The sequence below is a fragment of the Alnus glutinosa genome, chromosome 11, assembly GCF_958979055.1.
Source record: "Alnus glutinosa chromosome 11, dhAlnGlut1.1, whole genome shotgun sequence".
NCBI classification, from domain to species: Eukaryota; Viridiplantae; Streptophyta; class Magnoliopsida; order Fagales; family Betulaceae; genus Alnus; species Alnus glutinosa.
Window position 1 is genome coordinate 11,433,020 of NC_084896.1, and position 23,520 is coordinate 11,456,539.

The 23,520-nt window shown below is 35.3% G+C and overlaps 1 protein-coding gene across 1 annotated transcript; it reads left to right on the forward strand.

Annotated features, from left to right (window-relative positions):
* The first annotated feature begins 19,320 nt into the window (after window positions 1-19,320).
* On the forward strand, window positions 19,321-21,304 carry LOC133882464 (serine/threonine receptor-like kinase NFP). Its single transcript, XM_062321648.1, has one exon. It carries the CDS (start codon window positions 19,359-19,361, stop codon window positions 21,117-21,119), a length of 1,761 nt encoding a protein of 586 aa, XP_062177632.1. The 5' UTR covers window positions 19,321-19,358; the 3' UTR covers window positions 21,120-21,304.
* The last annotated feature ends 2,216 nt before the right edge of the window (window positions 21,305-23,520 follow it).

Genomic DNA, 23,520 nt, shown 5'->3' on the forward strand with positions numbered 1-23,520 from the left:
CTACTTTTCAGCGGTGCATGATCAGCATCTTTTCTGACATGGTGGAGCATTTCCTGGAGGTATTTATGGACGACTTCTCAGTTTTTGGGTCATCTTTTGAGGAGTGTTTGCACCACCTCACGTTAGTCTTGGTGAGGTGTAAAGAGAAGAACCTGGTACTCAATTGGGAGAAGTGCCACTTTATGGTACAACAAAGAATTGTGCTTGGGCACGTCATCTCTCGTCGGGGGATAGAGGTAGATAAGGTGAAGGTAGACCTAATATCCAACCTTCCGCCCCCACAGACGGTGAAAGAGGTTCGCTCTTTTCTGGGCCATGCAGGATTTTATCGGCGATTCATCCAGGACTTCAGCAAGATCGCCCGGCCCTTGTGCAAACTGTTGATGAAGGAGGCCCCTTTCATTTTTGATGAGGACTGCAAGAAGGCATTTGGGGCCTTGAAGGCAATTCTGACGTCCACACCCATCATTCGGCCCCCGAGCTGGGGTACACCTTTCGAGATCATGTGTAACGCGTCCGATTATGCCGTTAGAGCTGTGTTGGGGCAGCGCATTGACAAACTTCCCCACGTCATTTATTATGCAAGTCGAACTCTAAACGACGCCCATCTGAGTTATTCGACCACCGAGAAGGAGCTGCTGGCAGTCGTATTTGCTCTGGACAAGTTTCGATCCTACCTACTAGGATCGAAAGTCATCATCTACTCGGATCAAGAGGCATTGAAGTATCTTTTCTCCAAAAAAGATGCTAAATTTCGCCTCATCCAGTGGATTTTGCTCTTACAAGAGTTCGACATTGAGATTCGGGACAAGAAGGGTTCTGAAAACGTGGTGGCTGATCATCTCTCGAGGATTACCGTGGACTTCACGGAAGAAGCCGTCCCCATTTCTGAGACCTTCCCCGATGAGCAGTTGATGCATATTGCTCATGCTCACACACCATGGTTTGCTGACATAGTGAACTATCTTGTCACCGGTCAAATGCCTTTGCATTGGGGGCGGCAAGATAAGTCCAAATTCATATCCGTGGTGAAGAATTTTTTCTGGGACGATCCTTACTTGTTCAAGTATTGTCCCGATCAGATCATTAGGAGATGCATTCCCGAACCTGACCAATCCAGTGTCATCTCCTTCTGTCATGATCATGCCTGTGGAGGCCACTTCAATGCAAAGAAGACCGCTGCAAAGATTTTGCAGTGCGGTTTTTACTGGCCTACCATCTTTCAAGACGCTCACACTTATTGTGTTTCATGCGAGCGCTGTCAGAAGCTAGGGAGTATTTCACGCTGAAATATGATGCCCCTCAACCCCATTCTTATTGTCGAGATCTTTGATGTGTGGGGCATCGATTTCATGGGACCTTTACCACTCTCCTTCGGCTATCTGTACATTCTGGTTGCAATGGACTACGTGTCCAAATGGGTGAAGGCAGTTGCCTGCAAGACCAATGACCACAGAGTTATGGTCTAATTTTTAAAAGACACTATATTTGCTCGTTTTGGTACTCCTCGAGCAATTATTAGTGATGGTGGAAAGCATTTCTGCAACCGGGTCTTCGAGCAGCTGATGAAAAAATATTGCATCACGCACAAGGTTGCCACTCCCTACCACCCTCAGACGAGTGCGCAAGTGGAGGTTTCAAATAGAGAGATCAAGAGGATTTTAGAGAAGACGGTGAACCCGTCAAGGAAAGATTGGTCTCTCCGGTTGAATGATGCATTATGGGCGTATCGGACAGCTTTCAAGACACCGATTGGCATGTCACCTTACCGTATCGTGTACGGGAAAGCATGCCACCTGCCTGTGGAGTTGGAGCACAGAGCCTACTGGGCCATTAAGCAGGTGAATTTCGATCACACAAAGGCTGGCTCACAGAGGAAACTCCAACTCAATGAATTGGAAGAGCTGAGGAACGATGCTTATGATTGTGTTAGGATGTACAAAGCACGGATGAAGAAGGTTCACGACCAGAACATATTGAGGCGATTCTTTGAGCACGGTCAGAAAGTCCATCTTTACAATTCATGTCTGCATCTATTTCCAGGGAAGCTCCGATCTCGATGGACAGGCCTTTTCATAGTTCGATCAGTGTTTTCTTATGGGGCTATTGAGATTGAGGATCCAAAAAATGGCAGCACGTTCAAGGTGAACGGGCAACGACTGAAGCCATTTTTGGAGTTACAGAGCTCGGAGGTTGAGACGACCCTATTAGAGGATCCGAGTTACTTGGAGTAATTGTCATCAGGATGGGAAGTCTGGCTGAAGACTGAAAACTTAGTGCTTGTGGGAGGCAACCCTCATCATTTTTCCTTATCATTTGATTTTACTTCTTGTGTTTTAGTTGTGATTTTCAGGACAGTGTCTGCCGTTCAAGTTTGGGGGAGCGGTTCTCTTGCAGTGTGCCCAGCTTGCATCACCATTTCGGTATTGTATCTCTAGCCGCATTGGGGACAATGTGTCATTCTAGTTTGGGGGTGGGGTAGACATTTCTGTCTGTTTGCATTTAATGTTTGCTTTGTTAATACTTGTTAATATATATACCTTATTGTTAGTTGAGCATGGTTACATCTTACTATGGTTTGCATCTCATTGGTTTGTTTAACATGTTGAATTTTGCATATCATTAAAATCTGAGATCTTTTGACTCATCTTTGGATTAAAGAGACTTGACATGTTTAAATTGTTTATCACAAGCACATTAGCATTGTTTCTGTGGGGTATGAGATTTGAATTAAAAATTATGTGTCTGGAGATTTGTAGGATGACTTGTTGATGAAACCTTGGCTTATCAAATATATATATATATATATATATATATATATATTATTTATTTTGCTTAGAATAATATCACCAATTTGACTTCTCATTGAGTAACCGAGCCCCTTGCCTCATTAAGCATTGGGTGTTCGCGTAAAAAGATGAGAATTTCAGCTTGGATGTTTGTTTGGCTAATTTGACTTCGTAGCCTTTTTGACTTGAGTAATTAAGCCCTTAGGGATGTTTTTACATCTAGTGCCCTAAAACCATTTGGTTTGGGAGTCACTGGCCCAACACTCGTTACATGGGTCAATTAGAAAAGCTTAATGGAGTCAAGCATTGCACAGCCGACACAAAAATAATAAATAAATAATAATAAACTTAAGATAAGCCTTGGTTATTTGATGGAAGTCCTGCGAATTTTTGGATATATGTGCTTTAAGGAAAATCGAAACCCCATGACTCTATGTTATTCACACCTTACACTTTTGAACATGTGTTGTCTCAATTTTCCATCTATGAGTTGATCGATCTTTGATAACATGATAATATGGTATTCATTTTGTTAAATATACTCATGATGTGTGTACCATGTGTTTGAATGATGATTTTTGCTCAATTGATAATTCAGTACTTCAATGTTTGTGGGTATCATTTCTGACAAACCCTCACGAGACTTCACTCGTCCACTAGGGAATCCTAGGGGTTTAAAAGGCTTGTTGCATATGCTAAATACAATCGTTTCTCCCATGAAAGAGGACTTATGTTTCATGCCTTGATTTTGTTTTCCATTCTGTTTTTGCTAAGGGACTTGCAAAATGTAAGTTTAGGGGTATTTGATGAGTGCCAAATATTGTGTATTTGGACCCCTTGATTTACATTAGTTAGACCTTTAGCCTTGTTATTTTCTAATGCCCGAAGTCGATCGATCGAATATTAATCGATCGATCAAAATTTCCCAAAACTTACTTTTGCAAAAGCGCGCCAGAACACCCAATCAGGAGCTTCTCTACGACAAAAAGCAGTTCTCCCTCTGATTTTCACAGCAGAACACGCTGGTTTTGTGACCTTGGTTGTCTCTAGCAAGAGAGGAACCCTAGAGGGGGTTAGAGGAGTCATTTTACATGGGTTTCTAGCCCTAATTTCCTTCTATAAAAGCCATAGTCATGCCTCCTTGTTGGAGAGTTCAGAGAACAGTAGCTAAGTTTAGGTTTAATTTCGTTCATTTCATAGTGTATTTCAGTAGCTTTTGTTCTCAGACACTTTTTCTTTGTAAAGCTTTTCTTTTATTTCCATGTTTGTTCTTCATTTTCTTGTGGTGTTTTTAGTCATGGAATGCTAGTAACCTCAACTAAGGTTGAGGATGAAACCTTTCCATTGATGACACTCACACTCTTGTTATACTACTTGCACATTTGATGATATATCATATTTGTTGTTCAAATTCCATTCATTTAAATGCTTTATCTTTTGCAATGAATGTGGTTGTTAGTAGATATAGGACATTTAATGTGTTTCAACCGATGGATACATTGTTTTATCGATTTGAATGATGATATCCATTGTGATTTGTTCATTGAATGGATACATTGGATGATTTTATCTTTAAGTTGGATTCATTTAATGGTTCTAGAGTTTGTGGTTAAGACACTTGAATAACATCCAAAGCTTAATGTTCTTTGGGTGTTCAAGTGGAAACCAAGAGTGTGAGTTGTTAGATTTGATTTGGTAGATCCTTAGCCTTAGTTCCTTTTAATTTGCATATTTCATTTCATCTCTTTTATTTAGTCTTTTGTTCTTGAATCAATCCTCAAACCTTTGGAACTAGGTTAAAATGAGGTTGATTAAACAAGACACCAATATTTGACCATTTTCCTGTGGATTTGACCTCGCACTTGCACACACTATATTGCAAATGATTCGTGCGCTTGCGAGTACTCATTAAAACACACATCAGTGAACAAGGATCCTCTCCAATATGAGTCAAAAAGGCACATTTCTTTCCATTGTGAACCTTTTTCCAATTTCTAAATCCCTTGGTGATAAATACATCCCATCCAGGACGTCTAATTGGTTTCATTGTAAAAAGATAAAATGGTAGACAATATACGGCATCCGTAGTAGGAGAATACTCAAGTTAAGATGAAAATTGTGTGAACCATGAAGCTTGAAAACGACGGGGATGATTTTTTGGTCCAAAAAATGGATAGTCTGAACGAAAAATTTGATATGGACGCGCTTTCAAATAAGCCATTCTTATTTCATCACGTCGATTGACTGGATAGTCCCACATCGGAGGACGTTTTCCTGAATCCCGTTCTATAGAAAAAGCATCAACTTCGTTAACATTAAGCGTGGAGGATTTAAAAGGAATCTCTTGAGCTTTCACAATTAGAGATTTATAAGGATGTTCTTCAACTTCAACCCTTTGAGATTTAAGAAGACATTCTTTGAGATTTGAAGTTTCAGCATTAAAATTCAATGATGGATTACTTTTTGGAACATCAACTTCTTTTCTTTTGAAGAATGACTCGATAGTTTTAAACTTTGACATGCTTGATGAACCTAAATTTTCCAAATTAAATTACAACCCCATAAGATACAATCAAAGTTAAAAAAAAAATAATAATAATAAAAAAAAAAATCTGAGTCTAACAATCATACAATCTAAAAAAAACAAAAAAAACAAGAGTCTATATAACACTAAACTAAAAAAAAAATATCTGAAAAACTAAAAATTTCAAAACTAACATCATTCATAATTTCATATATAAGTTATAACCCAAAACTAAAAAAAATTCAAAACTAACATCTTTCATAATTTCATATATAACCCAAAACCAAAAAAAATTCTGAAAATTTGAATAGAGAAATTACCTTGAAGACAAGAGTCACAAGATCAGCACAAGTATAGCGGAGAAGCAATGCCCAAAAATAGTGAAAATTGAAAAACCTCTTGTCATCTTCCTTCTTCTGCTCTTCAAGACTTCAACACCTACAAACCAGCCAAACCTCAAAACTAACATTTTTTTTTTAAAAAAAAAAAAAGAAAAAAGTTTTTCATACTCATTGAACACTAAAAAAAAAATACCTCAAGAAAATGCCAACTTCCACACTCGGACACTCAACAGTTTCTGAGTTTCACACTTTCACTTCAACTTCTTTTTCCACCACAGCCACAAACACCACTCACCAGTCACCAGCAGTGGCGCAGTGCAGCACCCTCAGCCTCACAAGTCAGTGAAGTCACGGCCGCACCATTTTGTTTTGGTGTAAGTTTTTTTTCTTTTTTTTGTTCGTTCTTTCACTTCTTTAGTTCTTTGTCTTAAGCTTTTACATGATTTTTTTTCTTTTTTTTTCTTCCATCATTTCATTTCTCTTGACTGTCTTCATTTCTTGAGCCGTGCGTGCGTTGAGGTGCTGCAGGTGAGATGGACTGAATCGACTGATGGAGAGTTTTGGACTCTTGATAGACTGCTAAAAGAGGGCTAGAGGCAAAGGCTAAATGTCTAATGAATAATGGATGGAAGAAGCAATGAACTGAATGAAGCATGCTATGGGCCCCTCAAAAAAAAAAGAAAAAAGAAAGGCTATTGGTTTGTAATGGTGGGGCCAACTTGGGAATTCTAAGTTTGAAGACCAAAAGGTCGTATAGTAAATTTTTTTTTTTTCATTTTCAGGAGCCAGCATGGGTCGTGGCCCCTGCTGGCCCAAACGCTAGTCCGCCACTGATGACAAGCACGACATGAGTTTTGATGATGTTTTACGAGGTATATCATGCTATACGTATTAATATATCTATGAGTCTTAATGGGAAAGAACATATGTATATTTCTATTCGACTAGATTGCATGTCATGATTTTAGTGGTATCATGGTTGGATGTGCTTGTATACCTGTATTTTTCGAAGTAGTGGAATATTTGTATGCTTATATGACCAGTTTATGATGTCAAAGGTTTTCGTATTTGATTTAGCGATGTCAAATTTGGATGTGCATGTATACCTATATTCTCAGAAGTAGTGGAATATTTGTATGCTTATATGACCAAATTTTTGTATGTCAATGATTTTCATTGTTGATTGATGTCATGTTGTGATGTGCTTGTATACTTGTATTCTCCGAAGTAGTGGAATATCTGTATGCTTGTATGATTAGGATATGATGTCATTGATTTTCATATTCAGATGTGCATGTATACTTCTATTCTTCGAAGTAGTGGAATATATGTATGCTTGTATAACCAGGCTATGAGGCCACTGATTTTATACTTAGAGATGCTTATATGCTTGTGTTCCCCAAAGTTGTGAAATGCTTGTATACGAGTATAGCTAAGTCATTTGATATATATGTACAAGTGTATAATGTAGTAAGATTTCTTATGTTTATAAGTGCCTGTGTTTACCCTTATTAGCTACGAAGCGTTTTAAAAACAGAAACAGAAACATCATGTTGGTAGTAGCTGTTATTGTAAACATACGGTAGGAATAAAAGGATTGGCTCATTGTGAAAACCAGTGTGTTTAATACAACTGAGTTGGTGAACTCATGCTTTCACCAATGCGAACGTGGCTACCACCACGATTGTGTAGATGTTGATAATTTGGTTGTAGGTACCGCAGACGTTGATAAAGACCTTGTGGCATTGTACTCGGGCCTTACTGAAAGTCGCGTGACTTGATTTCTGTCCAAAGTGACACAAAAAATAGATGGATGAAATTGTTTGAGACAGGAAGATACATTGAGGGGGTCTATCATCAATTTTTGAACATTGGACGCTAAAACGCAAATGGGTGGATACTTCGAGACGGAGGGGGTAAAATGTATTTTCCCCTTTATATTTAAAAAGTGACCCACTGAAATGTTGTAGGTTAAAAGATCTATGGCACATGCTGTGGGTCTTCAATTTTTTTTTGCTGAATTTATTAGGGTATTTTTGTCTGTTTGAAAAATTGTTAAGGGCATTTTTATCTTTTTGTAGGACAAAAGAGAAATATTGACAATTTTTGATCATTTGAGGAGAGGGATATTGACAATATGATGATAGTTTGATGGAAGTATGCAGACTTTTTTCCCGTAAGATTCATATAATAGCTTATTTATTTGTTAAAAACTCCAACAGATAGATATAGTCAAATGAAATACTCCAATAAATTCATTTGACTATAAGGATATTGACAATAGAGCGATAGTTTGATTGGAGTATGCAGACTTTTTTCGTACAAAATTCATATAATAGCTTATTTATTTGTTAAAAACTCCAACAAATAGATATAGTTAGACTTTGACTTTGACTATAGTCAAATAAGGAAAGAGCACAGTCTCCGCTCACTGACTTTAAGGACAACAGCTCCGTAACTAACTTTGACTTAAAAGCACATCTGGCCACTTTCCGTTTCCGATCTCGGAGTCTAAGCTAATAGGTGACAATTGGGAATGGTTTTTCTATTCAGCAGTAGATCTTTTAGATTCAACGTCAACTATGCTTCAACCTCGGATCGTTGGTGAAGAACATTATGAAACTGCGCAAAGAGTTAAACAAACTTTACAGCAGTATAAAGAACTTTAGGACATTATAATAAAAAATTCCATGTTTTTGTTACTTTTGATTAACCTATGCAATGAGGGTTTAGATTTTAAAAAGATTTTAAGCCTATAGGATAGACTTTAGAGCAATTGAAAATTCAAATATAGTTTTAAAACAATTTGTAATTAACCTTATTGTTTATTTAAGAGGAATGGTGACTTGGCTTAGATTTATATTATGATAAATATTACATGTACTTTCAAGTGTTTACTCTCTGATGTGACAGTAAAAATTACATTGATTTCAATATACGAATTAACCAGTCTAAAATTCAATGGTTATTTTCATTGTCACATCAAAAAGTAAGCACTTGGAAATATATGTTGTAATATCATGAAAAATAAAATTCTTTTAAAGATACACATAGTTTCAAAATAAGGTATATTTCCGATAATGATCGTGTGTTTTCCAACAATAAAAAATAAATAAAAGAAAAAATAAAATAAAAGAATGATCGATCCTCCCATCAGTAGGATCGATCTTGGTCCAAGAGGATCAATCCTAATGTGACAGAAACCCATTTTTTAGCTCCCAAAACTCTTGAAACTCAACCATCAGCTTCTTTTAACCCCCCAAACCCTAATGGTCCGTTTGGATATTCGATTTTTGAAATCATAATTAAATTCTTATTTGGTTTACGAATTTTGAGGTAACGAAAATGTGTTTGGATGATGAGTAGAATTTAAATTCTTTTTGAAATTATGTTTGGATGTTGTATTTTGAGATTGAAAAATAGTGTTTTTTAATGGTAGAAAATGATTGGAGGCATGAAAAGTTATGTATAATGATTGGTGTTATGAAAAGTAGTGTAGAATAATTATTGAAATAATAATTATTTAATTTAAATAATTATTATTTGTATTTAGTGGGTGTACTGTGCTGAAGAATGTGTGGGACCCACGAGAAATCACGACAAGTTTTGAAAAATGGCTGAATTCCAGGTTTTTTTTTGGGGGTTGAATCAGGGTTAGATTCAAACACTTGGTTGGAAGGAAAAAACCCGAAGAGAATAATGATTTTCTTTCGTTCCCAAACAAACCATAATTGTCACAAATTTAGTCACTCTAAAACCATTTTATATATTAAATTTTCATTCTCTTTCAACCTACTTTTTATTAACCATTATTAGTGAAATTTTTGCACAGCTATTGAACGTATATGTGCCCAAGTATAAAAGAGCTGGAAAGTTTTGACCTATTTAACAACTTTAGCCACCCTAAAACCATTTAAAATGTTACATTTTGGTTATTGGGGAGGTAATATTATTATTTTTAACAACTTTTTTTTTTTTTTCGTTAGTGCTAACACTTATTATTGTCATTGGAATATTTAGGCTTGAGAAGGTTCATTTGGCTTCCAGCTTAACTATTCATCTTCCAATTGTCATGCTTCTTTAAATGATTAAATTAATTTTTTTTTTTTTAATTTCAAAATCTTTGCAAAAACGTCTTAGAAGAGAATAACAAAAAATAGAAATAATAATAATGAAAAGGAAAAGAAAAAGAAAGAAAGAAAGAAAGAAAAAGGTTATAGGGAAATTCATTAAACTAAAATAACTATTGATTTATGCCATATGGTGATAGTTGAGTGGATCAAATGAAACCAACATTAAACAACAAAATACAGCCATAAAATGCTACTTGTCACAGATTTAGCCACCCTAAAACTATTTTATATATTACATTTTGGGTTTTTTCTTTCAACCTAGTTTTTATTAACCATTGTTAGTAAAATATTTGTGCAGCTATTGAACATATATGCAAAAAAGTAAAATTTTTGCATTTGAGAGAATGCTAATGCAGCTCTAAAATCTTTAACAATGATAGATTAAGGATCATAATTTTTGACATGATTCGTGGATTTAACATGAATTCGACACAAAATTAATAGATTAGGGTTTAATGTAATAACATTCGGGTCAAACCAAGTCAACCATATTAACCCAAAATTGACTCACATAATCCTTATAAATTTAAATTACATTTCAACTCTATCTATTTTTCATTATATTAAGAATTAATGTTGATACTTAGCCAGGATACTTTATCATGTTATTTGTTAAATGTAATATTAATTTCTTTATTGCTATGTGTTTGTTTAAGTTGATGAATTTTATTGGAATGTTAATATTATTTTGATTGGATATTGCACACAGAAGTTGGGTTATTTTTATTGATTATGATTATAGATAATTGAATATCGATTATTAAATTAATTGTCATGAATCTAGTTGTAAATATATGACTCACATCATTTATGATTATAAGACATAAAATTGTGCTAATCAAGTCGTACCAAGAATTTGTGTCAATTTAACTCATTTATATTAAACGAGTTGAAATGGGTCGTATTTGGGTCAACTCAATATGATTTTTTTATTAAATAGGTTATGCGAGTCTTGTCATGTGACCCATCTATTTAAACAGATCGTATCAGAGTTGAGAGATTAATTCATTTAATTAAATAGGTCGCGTTAAATAACCCATATAATCGTATACTTCATGGGAAGAGTTCGTGGCAGCTAAAGGTCAAGCACCAAGTTCTAATCCCCTTACGAAGCAAGGAAATACTCGGTGCAGAAAGCCTCCAAGGGGATTCATGAAATTCAATTGGGATGCTTCCGTGGATCATTCAGGTAAACGGATGGGAGTGGGGTCATAGCCCAGGATGATAAAGGGGAGTTTCGTGCAGCTGTGGTTTCTTCCATTCCCTTCATTTGTGACCCGGAGGTAGCGGAGGCAATGGCAGCTTGGCGAGCTTTTGTGCTATGTGAAGAGATTGGTGTGCATAGAGCAGTTTTGGAAGGGGATTCCCTTAATGTGGTGAAGGTTATCAATTCCTCTTAAGCTTGTTGGAGGCCTTGTGGAATGATGATAGAAGCAATGCAGGATAGGCTAGCTCAGCATTCAGAGTGGTCAGTGAGCCATACTCGGAGGGAAGCCAACAAAGTGGCACATAGTTTAGCTAAGCATGCTTTGATGGTTTATCATGAAGTAGTCTGGAAGGAGGTGTGTCCACCATTCCTACAGACTTTCGTTCATGAAGATACTGGCCCTGTTTGATATCTCCTTTTCCTTCCCCTTCTCCTTTCCCCTTCCCCTTCCCTGACGCACACGGACAAGATTGGCTTTTCGTAGGAGGCTGAACAAATTCAGCCATTTTTCAAGGAGGCTTGCTACACAGGGGACACTCATCCATCCCCCGTGAGCCTTTTTTAATAAAAAATTATTTTTTTATTATAAATGGGTGATGGGGGACGGATGAGTGTCCCCCATCAAGCATTTCCCTTTTTCAAGATGGGACAACCCTTTTTTTTTTTTTTTTTTTTTTTTTTTTTTTCTATTTTACCCCTGACATGGAAAAAAATTTCAGCAGCTTAAACAGTCATATATAGGGGTAGAATGGGTAAAAAAAAGTCTGTTTTGTTTTACCCATTCTACCCGTGGCAGGAAAAAAAATTGTACAATATAAATGCTGTGTATAGGGGTAAAACGGGAAAAAAACTTGTCCTTTTGGGAAAAAAGTTGGCTGAATTTTTTCAGTCCTCCTGCCTAAAGTCTCTCATGTCAGTACGCGTCAGGGAAAGGGGAGGGAGAAGGGAAACGGAAAGGGGATATCAAACAGGGCCACTATGTAATCTCTTTTGGCTTTATAAAATGATCATACATGATCACCTTTTCAAAAAAAAAAAAATCGTATACTTGTGGCTTGACACAATGCAAAATTGATCAATGAATCCAAATTGTCACCCAACAAATATATAACCCTCAGTAAGCCCAACAAAAATTAATTCCCTTTCTTTTTCTTTTCTTTTCTTTTCTTTTTTTTTTTTTTTTTTTTTTTTTTTTTTTTTTTTTTTTTCATTTAATGGTGTGTTTGGATTTAGAATAGAATCCTTATTTTATTTGGGTTTTTTCTAAAACTGGCCCACCGGCAAAAAAACCCAAATTTCACCCAAATTTAGTCTCAATTCAAGACTGACACTCTGATTTGATGACCGGGACCCACGCCCAGGACAAGTTGTCTCCAAAAATGCGTGGGTCCCACATTTAATTAATAAAATAATTAAAAATTATATCAACAAAAAAAAGATAATAAAAAAAAAAAGCAAAGGGGTGGCTGCCAACCCTAGGCAATGGGGGCCGGGGGTGGTGCGCGGCAACCCCCATTGCCTGTGGCCACCCCCAAAGGGGTGGCTGCTGCCCTTTACTTCTTTTTTTTTTTTAAAAAAAAAGTTTTATTTATTTATTTATTTATTAATTAAACAATAATATTTAAATCAATATATAATAAATCATTATTATTTAAATTATTATTCCACACAACTTTTCACAATACCAATCATTATACACAACTTTTCAAACCTTCAATCATTTTGTACTATTAAAAAACAATATTTTTCAATCTAAAATTCAACACCCAAACACTTTTTTTTTTGTCTCCAAATTCACAAAGAGAATAAGAATTCAATTCTAATTTTAAAAATTCAACACTCAAACACAAGATGCTTTTTATTCATCTTTCTTACGTATTGAAGCAGTGGACGTACCAAAAGAGTTGAATCTTTTATGGGATATACCCGGATATCCATTGTCCAATTGTTTTCTGTGCTAACTAAATACTTTGGAAAAAAAACATATGATCATTAGAAAAAAGATAGTTTGCAAAAAATTAAAAAAAATAAAATTAAAAACTATGACTCTTTGAAAAAATATAATCCTTAGAAAAAATAAAGAAAGAATAAAAAAAAATATTTAAATAATATAAAAAAGAAAAGAAAAGAATAGGTAATAATTTCAAAGCCATTAACTATATATATATATTAAATAAAAATATGGCAGGATGCAACTTTCTCCCCTACTAAATAATGGGCACGCGTATGTGATCACTTGATTGTACTATTCATCAACTCCATTCCGTCTACTGAGCCGAGGTTTGTCCTGACATAAGGGATGACTTGTTTTAAAGGATTAATTAAGACTAATCCAATTATTCTACCAAGCCGACTGTCGGCGGTTTGGGATAATGTCTGTCCTACATTTCACAATTTCTGGTCATCCTTATTCTTGGAAAGGTAATGATACACTCTCACTTTTTTATAATTTTTTTTTTTAGGTGGTTTTTAAAATTATAGTTAAATTAAAATTTATTTATCCTAAATATAATAATAATTTTAAAAGTCACAAAAATGAACATTAAAAAATAAAAATATGTGTAGCATTACTCTTCTAAAAAAGGGCCTATTGGGTCATACATTATATGAGAGACATAAACTCTTGGCCAATAAAAATCCACGAGGAACCATCAAATTAGTTGGTTCTCTTTGTATAGTTAAGAAAATTTGATATTATTCTAAGTTGATTTATTTCCTTATGTATTTCAGTGTTTAGTCTAGAGTTTTTTACTCTCTACTCATTGTCTATCTATAAACAGAGATCTATGTAATATTGTTTCATATACTTCAATATAGTAAAGATGTAGCTCATGCACCTCTTTACGCTTCCGCTCTCTCTTTCCTCTATTTCTCTTTTATATATATTTCTCCAATATATTTAACATGGTCTCAGAGCCAATTTCTTGTGGCCTTCAATAAATGTCTTTGACATTTCCTGGTGTTCTCTTTCGACGATCTCACTATCCAAATTGTCCACACGCCGCTACAAGCCTTCGCTTGTGCAACCAATCTCTTTCCACCCTTCGTTTGACCAAATTCTGGAAATCTAAAGCTAGAATCAGGTCTAAGGTACAGATCTTGTGATCTGTGGAAGTTTAGCCACCGAAGGCCGCCAAACGCGCTTCCACGTGCCACCTGAAGAATCTGTTGTCCAGCCACGCGCCACCACAATCAGCCAAACGCTTCAATGGTCACGCCGTCAGGCAAATCTTTTGTTGACATTTCCTAATCAACCACGATCTTCGCCATTCAAGGCTCCACACGCCCACGCATGTCCAGAAGTTTCAGTACCTTCTTCACGTGCCGCCATTTCTTCCGGCACGTCTTTTTCATGCGCCAACCACTTCTCACGCACCAGTACTTCCTCAACGTGTCACTTCATGCGAGCATCTTTCGCAATCTCACCTTTGCGCGTCAAATACACATGCGTGACAGCTCCTTCACGCGCACGACTTTAACCTGGTACAAAATCGGTTTCAAACCGGGTCACCGGGTTTCATGGCCCAACTTGGCTTAGATGATCAAGCCATTCGGGTAAACCAATTCGGCTCAACATTTAGTCTCGGGCTCAGCCGAATAGGCCAACCAGGCCCATTCTCGAACTCGGTTCAATTGATCAGGCCAACCGGGTCAATTAACGCATTTGACCTGCTCAACAAACCGGTCAGTCCGGTTTAGTAGGCCCAGTTCTCAACCTGGTTCAAAACCAGGTCCAATTCGGTCACGGGTCAACTCAAACTAGTGAGACTGGTCAGCCTAGTCCACGGGTCAAGTCAACCGGTTTTTGGGCCAAATCTACCCAACAGCAGCCCCTCCTGTCTGCCGCCACCAACCTACTCCGACAACATTTTTTAGTCATCTCCAGCGTCTTTTCCATTGATTTTTTTTTTTTTTTTTTTTTTTTTTTTTTTTTTTTTCTAAAAAAAAATCTTTTTCCTTTCTTTTTCCCAAACTCAAGCATACACCTTGAGTTTAAGGGGGGATGTTAAGAATATTTGATATTATTCTACGTTGATTTATTTTCTTATGTATTCTAGGGTTTAGTTTAGGGTTTCATCACTACAAAAAAATCACTGTTTTGAGCCGTTTTTTATTATCCGTTTTCAAAATGACTCAACCTATAGGGTATTAAAACTAGGTTTGAGTTGCTTTGGATCCAAAACAACTCCAATCGGTTGGAGTCGTTTTAGACCAAAATGGCTCCACCTAGTTTGAGCCGTTTTGGACTAAAATGGCTCAAACCGGTTAGAGCCGTTTTAAGGTCTAAAAACGAATCTAAATAAATAATAATAATAATAATAATAATAATAATAATAATAATAATAATAATAATAATAATAATAATAATTATAATTATTATTATTATTATTTCATTTTTTTTAATACCTGATACCAAGAATATTGTTCACATATATGAACTCATAAACGATCACATACACATAATCATAAATGATCACATACATAATCCGAACTCCATCACTCACAAACGATCACTATGGCTTAATGCACACAGCAAGCCATAAAAACAAAACAATAACAAATAAAACGACATATCAACATAAATAACCCCAAACATATATAATACAAACTCCAAAACGTTTAAATATATATAAGTTACCTACAATCAGAAGCCGATCAAGTCCAACCGACAAAATCATATAAACAATATTTACATCATTTACAAAATTTGATACTTCGCCTATATTCACAATGACTCAAGATATGTTTTTTTTTTTTCACGATAGTCGCTCATGCAGATCATCATCATTGGTCGTCGAGGGCACGTCACCTACATTAGTGATTCGAATGAAATGTGTTACACTATTATATATATATATACACACACATAAGAAACTGGTAACGATACATGTAACATTTTTCAACCGTATAGACTCAAAAAATCACCCTTTGTTAATTAGTTAATCATGTTGGGAGCTAACCTGGTCGACTGGCTACTGAGGATCTCACCCTCACGATGTTAGGTGACTCAGTGTCGAGCGTAGCTGAAGTGTTGGCCACAAGTGCTGCACTGGCATTAGCAAGATCTTTGATCATCTTTTACATTTTCTCTATCATTTGACTCTGTGCTGCAATTCTTTCATTTGTTTTTCTCATCTCTTCATCTGTTCTTCTTCTCTCTTCCTCTCATCATTCATCTGATCTTCTCCTCTCTTCCTCCCATTGTTCAACCGTTCTTCTCTTCTCTTCTTCCTATTTTGCCATCTTTTCATTCATTTGAGTATTGAATGCAGCTTCATGAGTGAAGCGTGACATTGATGATGCAGATGATCGAGAAGCGGGTCTAACTGGTAGTGGCCCAAGCCCCGTTCCACAAACATGGCCTGAGTATTCTACTTTCCCCATTGCCCTTGCAAGAACATCATCTTCGGGCCATAGTATTGAACCATGTGGAGATACAAGGTTCGTTCTTATAGTGTCATCGGCCATCAGCTCCTTAATATTTTCCTTATATATATATATTAAATGTGTTAATTATTAAACATTTATTTGCCTCGGTAAATACTTATACTATTTCAATATATATGATATATTCAACAACACACAAACAAAATCACTAAATTAAGCACGTACAATCGTCTCTCTAGCTGTTTGAGTGCTGGGCATCCCAACCCTTTTTGTGTGGATTGCCACAAAAACTTCATCTTGGGTGGGTGGTGTCCGCTTTAATATCTTCTACGAAAACAAACAATATAAATTAATCAAAGTTAGTCATATATATATATATTGTAGTTACTTAGTTATATAGAATATATTAGACTTAATTACTACTTGCTCTCATTATACATATACCATATATATATAGTTTATGAACTCTACTTATATATAATTAGACATTATTAATTTGTTACTTATAAACTATATATAGTTATGTTTCATAAATATTATTAATAAATGTATAGATGTTGTTCACAAACTCGGGCTTAACATTCGTGATTATACATTGAAAAATTTAATAACCTAGCTTGAGCTCTAGTTGAGCCGAACTTGTTGAATAATTCGGATCAACTCGAATGTCATTCTTAATGAGCTTTTTAGGGTTTAAATGAGTCAATTTTAAACACACATTTCATAGATCGGCTCTAGTTCGAGATCAATTATTTAATTAAGTTCAACTAATATATAGTATATATAGTATATAATGTTAGCTAGGGTTTATACATATTTTGGTTAATTTAGTGGTATATATAGGGTTATAATAATTATATAATTTTATTTCTAAAAACAGCTCCAAGTGAAGCCGTTTTTCTCTAAAACGGCTCCAATTCAAAGTGTTTTAAAAACGTTTCGACTTGGAGTCGTTTTAACAAAACAGTTCAAATTAGAGCCGTTTTTATTAAAATGACTCCAACAAAAAATGGCTCAAAAATTCGGTTTTTTGGTAGTACTGTTTGCTCACTACTCATTGTCCATCTATTAATAGAAACTTATGTAACATTATTTAGGGTTCGTTTGGGTTTGCGATTTTAAAATGTGCGATTTAAAAAGGTAATTTTTAAAAACGCAGTTAAGCGTTTGGTAAAATCACAGTTTGACCTTTAAAATCGCATATTAGCCTTTTAAAATACTGCGTTTTCAAAAAAGCATATTATTGCCTGCGATTTGAATAAGCACTTTCCTGCTTTTTTAAATTGCAATTTTTTAAAAACGCAGTTTCCAAACGGTTCATTTTCTGCGATTTGGTTTAAAATCGCACTTTTTCTCTACGAAATCGCAATCTCAAACGCACCCTTAATATACTTTAATATAGTAAAAATGTAGCCCATATAACTTTTTACGCTTATGCTTTATATTTTTTTTCTCTTTTTCTTTCATATATTTTTTCAATATATTTAACTGTATATAAACATGTTTTTTATTTTTATTTTTTATTTTGTTATAATTAAATATATAAACATGTTACGTACGTAGGACGGACAACTGGTTGCCGTCCTCATTAAATAATTACTTGGATTCTTTTATTAAACTAATCCGATGCCTATTAAATTCCAAGCAGAAGGAACTGAGAAAGTTCATAAAAATTTGTCTTTTTTTTTTTTTATCACATTTTTTGTTTGACTATATCTCAAGCAACATTATAATAAGTACTTAATGCACACCATTGTATGATCATGTGTCTTATTGCAAACCATTGCATGATCATGTCTTATCGCACACCAGTGTATGATGTCTCTAGCAAGGAGAAGAAAACTAAATCTTAAGAGTTTTTGTCGAGTTCGATTTCTAGTTTATGAATATATATATCTCGATCTCTTAGATCGAGTCTTAGTGAATGATGAATATAGTATGAACTCTATGACATTCAGGGTGGACCTACATTAATGGTTGGGGTTTTAGTAATCCAAAAGATTTTAATATTCTTATAATAATATTGTTTTTTTTAATTTATTTATTATTATAACTTCGTTATTGATGATAACTTTTTCATCCCTAAATAGAAAATAAGTTTTGTCAATGATTATTTGATAGTTTATATTGGGAAAGAAAGTGGTAAATATTTTACTATAAATATGATAATAGACTTATTTTGTTTGATGAAAAATCGTCGCCAAGTATAATTCGAAGGATATGTCAAAGTTTTTTTTTTTTTTAAACGTTTATAGCAAGTTAGAAAACTATTGTATTTGAAAAGGAAGTTATTTTTGAAGATAATTTTATAGACATGTAACTTTTGTATATAAAATTAAGTTTAAGACTTGTCTGCTTTTATTTTATATAAGAGTGCACACACATTAAAAAAAAAAAAAAAAAACCATATATCTCTATGCATTTATTAGTTAAAACTTCACTTAACTCTCCTAAACTTTCATCATATTTATAATATTTCCTCCAAAGTTCAAAATCTCTCAATTTAGTGTATCGAACTTTCTTTTGTTTTTACAATCTTACCCCTCTTGTTAAAGTTTAGGGTTAAATCAAACTGTCAAAAGGTAAAATGAGCCTTATATCTCTGTAAATTTTATAAAATCACAAAATTAATCTTAAATTACAATTTTTTATTTTTTTTAAAAAAGGTATTTTGGAAAATTTTCACCCCTCTGGGTGAGATTACAAATTTTTTTAAAAATTTAATACTATAAATTGAGTGTTTTTAAACTTTAAACAGAAGATTACAAAAATAACGAAAGTTTGAGAAGGCTTTATTAATATTTAAGATTTGAACACCCCAAAAAAAAAAAAAAAATCCTAATTCCACTGCTGATGGCATGTATGATGTTTCCGTGTAGGAAGGAGGATTTGTAAACATCTTTGTTTGAATGAGCACATTCTGGTCACATATAACTACTTTATACGTACAGCGTAATTAAGCCCAAGCTCAAAACAATGGCAGCCTCTTTCCGCACCTCCCAAGTTCTCTTTCTCCTGACTTTCTTCTTTTCCCTCACAAATATCACAGCTGATCAATCGCCACCCAACACGGGCGGCACAAACTTTTCATGCTCAGTGGATTCACCCTCCTCCTGTGAAACGTACGTCGCCTACTTTGCCAAGCCACCCAATTATTTGGACATGGAAAACATATCTCATCTATTTGATCACCTCTCTCCTTCATCAATTGCAAAAGCCAGCAACCTAGATTCCGCCGCCGGAATCAACAACCAGCTATTTCCCGGTCAGCTCTTACTTGTACCCATCACCTGTGGCTGCACCGATCACCGTTATTTCGCCAATATAACTTACCAGATCAAGGAAGGCGATAGCTACTACTTAGTCTCTGTAAATTCATTCGAGAATCTCACCGACTGGCATGCAGTGCAAGAGATGAATCCCACGCTGAATCCAACCCTCTTGCAGATTGGCACACAAGTAACCTTTCCTTTGTTCTGCAAGTGCCCCTCAAAATCCCATGTAGGAAATATTACAAACCTCATGATCACCTATGTATGGCAACCCACCGACGATGTTTTTCAAGTAAGTGCTAAATTTAGCGCCTCGCCGGCTGACATTGAAGCTCAAAATGGCTACGGCAAGAACTTCAGCGCTGCAGTGGGCCTTCCGGTGCTGATCCCCGTGTCACAGTTGCCAGCTCTGTCTCAATCTTACCCGCCACAGCAGTCTCATTCCAAACATCGTTGGGTATTCCTCGTACTTGTTATGAGCTTGGGAGGTGCTGCTTTGATGTTCCTTTTGATTACTTTGTTGGTCTATGCTTATTGTTTCCGTGAGAGAATTAAGAAGAGTAGTACTATAAATCGTATGGGTTCGTCTCTGGAGACCAGCGATCTGATTCAAACGAAGGAACAAGCAAAAAGCGAAGCCTTTAAGGGAAAGCTACTTCCTGGAGTTTCGGACTACCTCAGCAAGCCAATCGTGTTCGAGAATAAAACGATTATGGAGGCAACGATGAACCTTAATGAACACCGAAGGATTGGCGGATCGGTTTACAGGGCTACGATCAACGGGCTGGATTTAGCAGTGAAGAAAACCAAGGAAGATGTCTGCACAGAGGAACTAAAAATCTTACAGAAAGTAAACCATGCAAATCTGGTGAGATTGATCGGCATCTCGTCTGAAGTCGCAGACGGGAATCGGTTCTTGGTCTATGAATATGCGGAAAATGGGTCACTTGATAACTCTTTGGCGTTCCTCACATGGAACCAGAGGCTAAATATTGCACTAGATGTAGCCAACGGTCTATACTACATGCATGAACACACACAGCCGACGATTGTTCACAGAGATATCAGAGCAAGCAATATACTTGTTGACTCCGGGTTCAAGGCAAAGATAGCAAATTTCTCCAGGGCTAGATCTGCTATAAACTGCATATTGCCGAAAGTGGATGTTTTCGCTTTTGGAGTTGTTCTGCTGGAGTTGCTTTCGGGAAAGAAAGCCATGGAAATAAAAGAAAATGGTGAGGTTGTTATGCTGTGGAAGGAGATAAGATGGATCTTTGAAGTGGAAGAGAAGAAGAGAGAGGAGAGGTTAAGAAAATGGATAGATCCAAACTTAAGGGGCTTCTGTCCGATTGATGGGGCTATCAGCTTGGCGGCTTTGGCGAGGGCGTGCACGGTGGATAAATCTTCGGCAAGGCCAAGCATGGGAGAAATCGTATTTAGCCTGTCTCTTCTTACTCAGTCATAATCATCTTCTCAAACTTCAGAAAGATCTTAATTGGAGTACTTCAGGATTATTAGAAGGAGATGAAGCAATTCATATTGTTGGTCCAGTCAAAGCTCGCTAATTAATTTAGTGAAGAACCAGTTTATAATTAATACATCAATCTCTTACATATGTTCATGTATATAAATTTTCATTTTAATAATTAATTCAGGCACTCATATCTTCTTTAATTTATGCATTTTTTGCAATTTGATAGCATATATGTTTTTATTTTGTGAATGGGTGAGTTGCTATGATTACCTTGGTAATAAGAGCCAAATCATCTCAATAACATGTACCATATATATATATACTTCATGTCTCATAAAATGAATATAAATATTATATCATATCAGAGATTACTGACACCGCATTAGAAACAACTTAATATTAATATTAGACAACACGTAGAGTTGATGTAAAACGTTTATGTTTTCGAAGCTTTTACATTCCAATGTGTCTTGTGCGAGTGCTCATATTGTGCATAGGGAGTTTTTCTACCATTTCCCTTTACATTGTATCATCACATAACTAAAATTAATGGCTATACAAAAGTGTCGTAAGCGACACAAGTTATATACATTATGAATTAATGTTTATAAACATACCAAAAATTATATACATTCCAACGTGTCAAATGTTGTAAATTCAAGCTCATTAACTCGCATATGTTAATATTTTAGTTTCATTATAATATAAGTTTTCTTTCTTGTTTTTGTGTTTTTTAGTATTTTCAAGTTCCTAAGGAAAATGCAAGCAATTCCATTTATCTCAGGCTTAGAACGCATCTTAGTGAGCTAATGAAGGAAAATGGCTCGAGTGCACCAAAAAAAGGTCCAAGCGCACCTGAAAAGGTCTCTAGTGCATTCGGGCGCACACGTCAGACAATAACAGCTGAGACAAATAAGAAATGAACTCTCTCTCTCTCTCTCTCTCTCTCTCTCTCTCTCTCTCTCTCTCTCTCTCTATATATATATATATATATATATATATATATATATATATGGAAGAGTAAGAAAGAGAATTCTAACACCTCCATTAGCAGCTAACCTTTTCATAGGGTGTTGATGTAGCCCTATCCAAATAACAATGACTTAATTGTGTTTTATCTTTGGGATTTTCTGCATATGTATGATGGTTTTATACCCTAGAGAATTGCAACTCTCGTAATTGATTTTAATTTTTATATTCAATTTTGATGAAATCTTTTTCTTGTCTTAGAAAGGTTTTTTTTTTTTTTTTAATTTTTCTGTGATTATGAGAATGGTGGTTATGCAACTATTCACTGCTAACCTCATAATAAAGGTCAATTGCATTTAATATAGAAATTTCACGTGCATGAATGATGTGACTCGTGTGTATTTGTCAAGCACCCAACGATGTTGTCAATAAAATTCTTTTATTAAAAAATATGAATTAGCCATATATATTTATTTAGTACGAATCGTCTACCTAACTACTAATATGCGGTATGATTCGTCTTCCTTAGGCATCAAATATCTTAATTAGCATACACAAAATCAAGAGATAAGTATAACTCATCTTTCGGCAAGCATGATATGTTCTACTTAAATTAAACTAACTAGGGTGTAGAACAATTCATCATTCCTAGGCATGTCCTATCAAACCCTCTTGATTTCATGTACATTAAAATCATTGTAAAACCATCCTCCATACAATCACAAAAAATACGAATGTTGAGTTCAATAGAAATAAACAACTTTTTAAGACAAACATAAGAGGTTTATCAAAATTAAATATAATCTTTAAAACATAATCTCAAGATTAAACAACCATCATTCATGTTCATAGAATTTCCAAGGAAAAACACAATTACACAATTATTACTTGGAAATGGATACATCAATATACTATGGATGATTTAGTAGCTCATGAAGGTGCTAGAAATCGCCTTTGTTGAAGCGAAATCCATCCCAAAAAGTTTTTAGAATTTCTGTACTTTTCTCTCAAAACCTAGCCACTAATTCTATTGATTTTCTATTATGTAATGTGGCATGCTTTTAAGGCACGAATATAGGGTCTATTTATAGAATACAAGAGCAACTCTAGTTGATTTTGTGGCCTTTTAGAACACCTAGTCTGAGTAAAAGAAGTAAAACTTCTTTCATTTTCTAGTTTTACCTTGTTGTCTGTTCTGCCGCCTTCGAATGCACTCGAGCCCAATTGTTTCTTCGCTTAAACTTAGTGTGCTGGTGGTGCCCTGGGCGCGAGTCTTCCTGATGCACTCGAGCCTACCTAATGTGTGCTCAAGCATTTTGGTACTGTGCTCAAGCCCTTTGAGGCGTGCTCAAGCGTTTTGCATTGCAGAGTGCTAGATTGCTTTGTTATGGATTTGAAGCTTAAAACTAAATGATTTACTTGT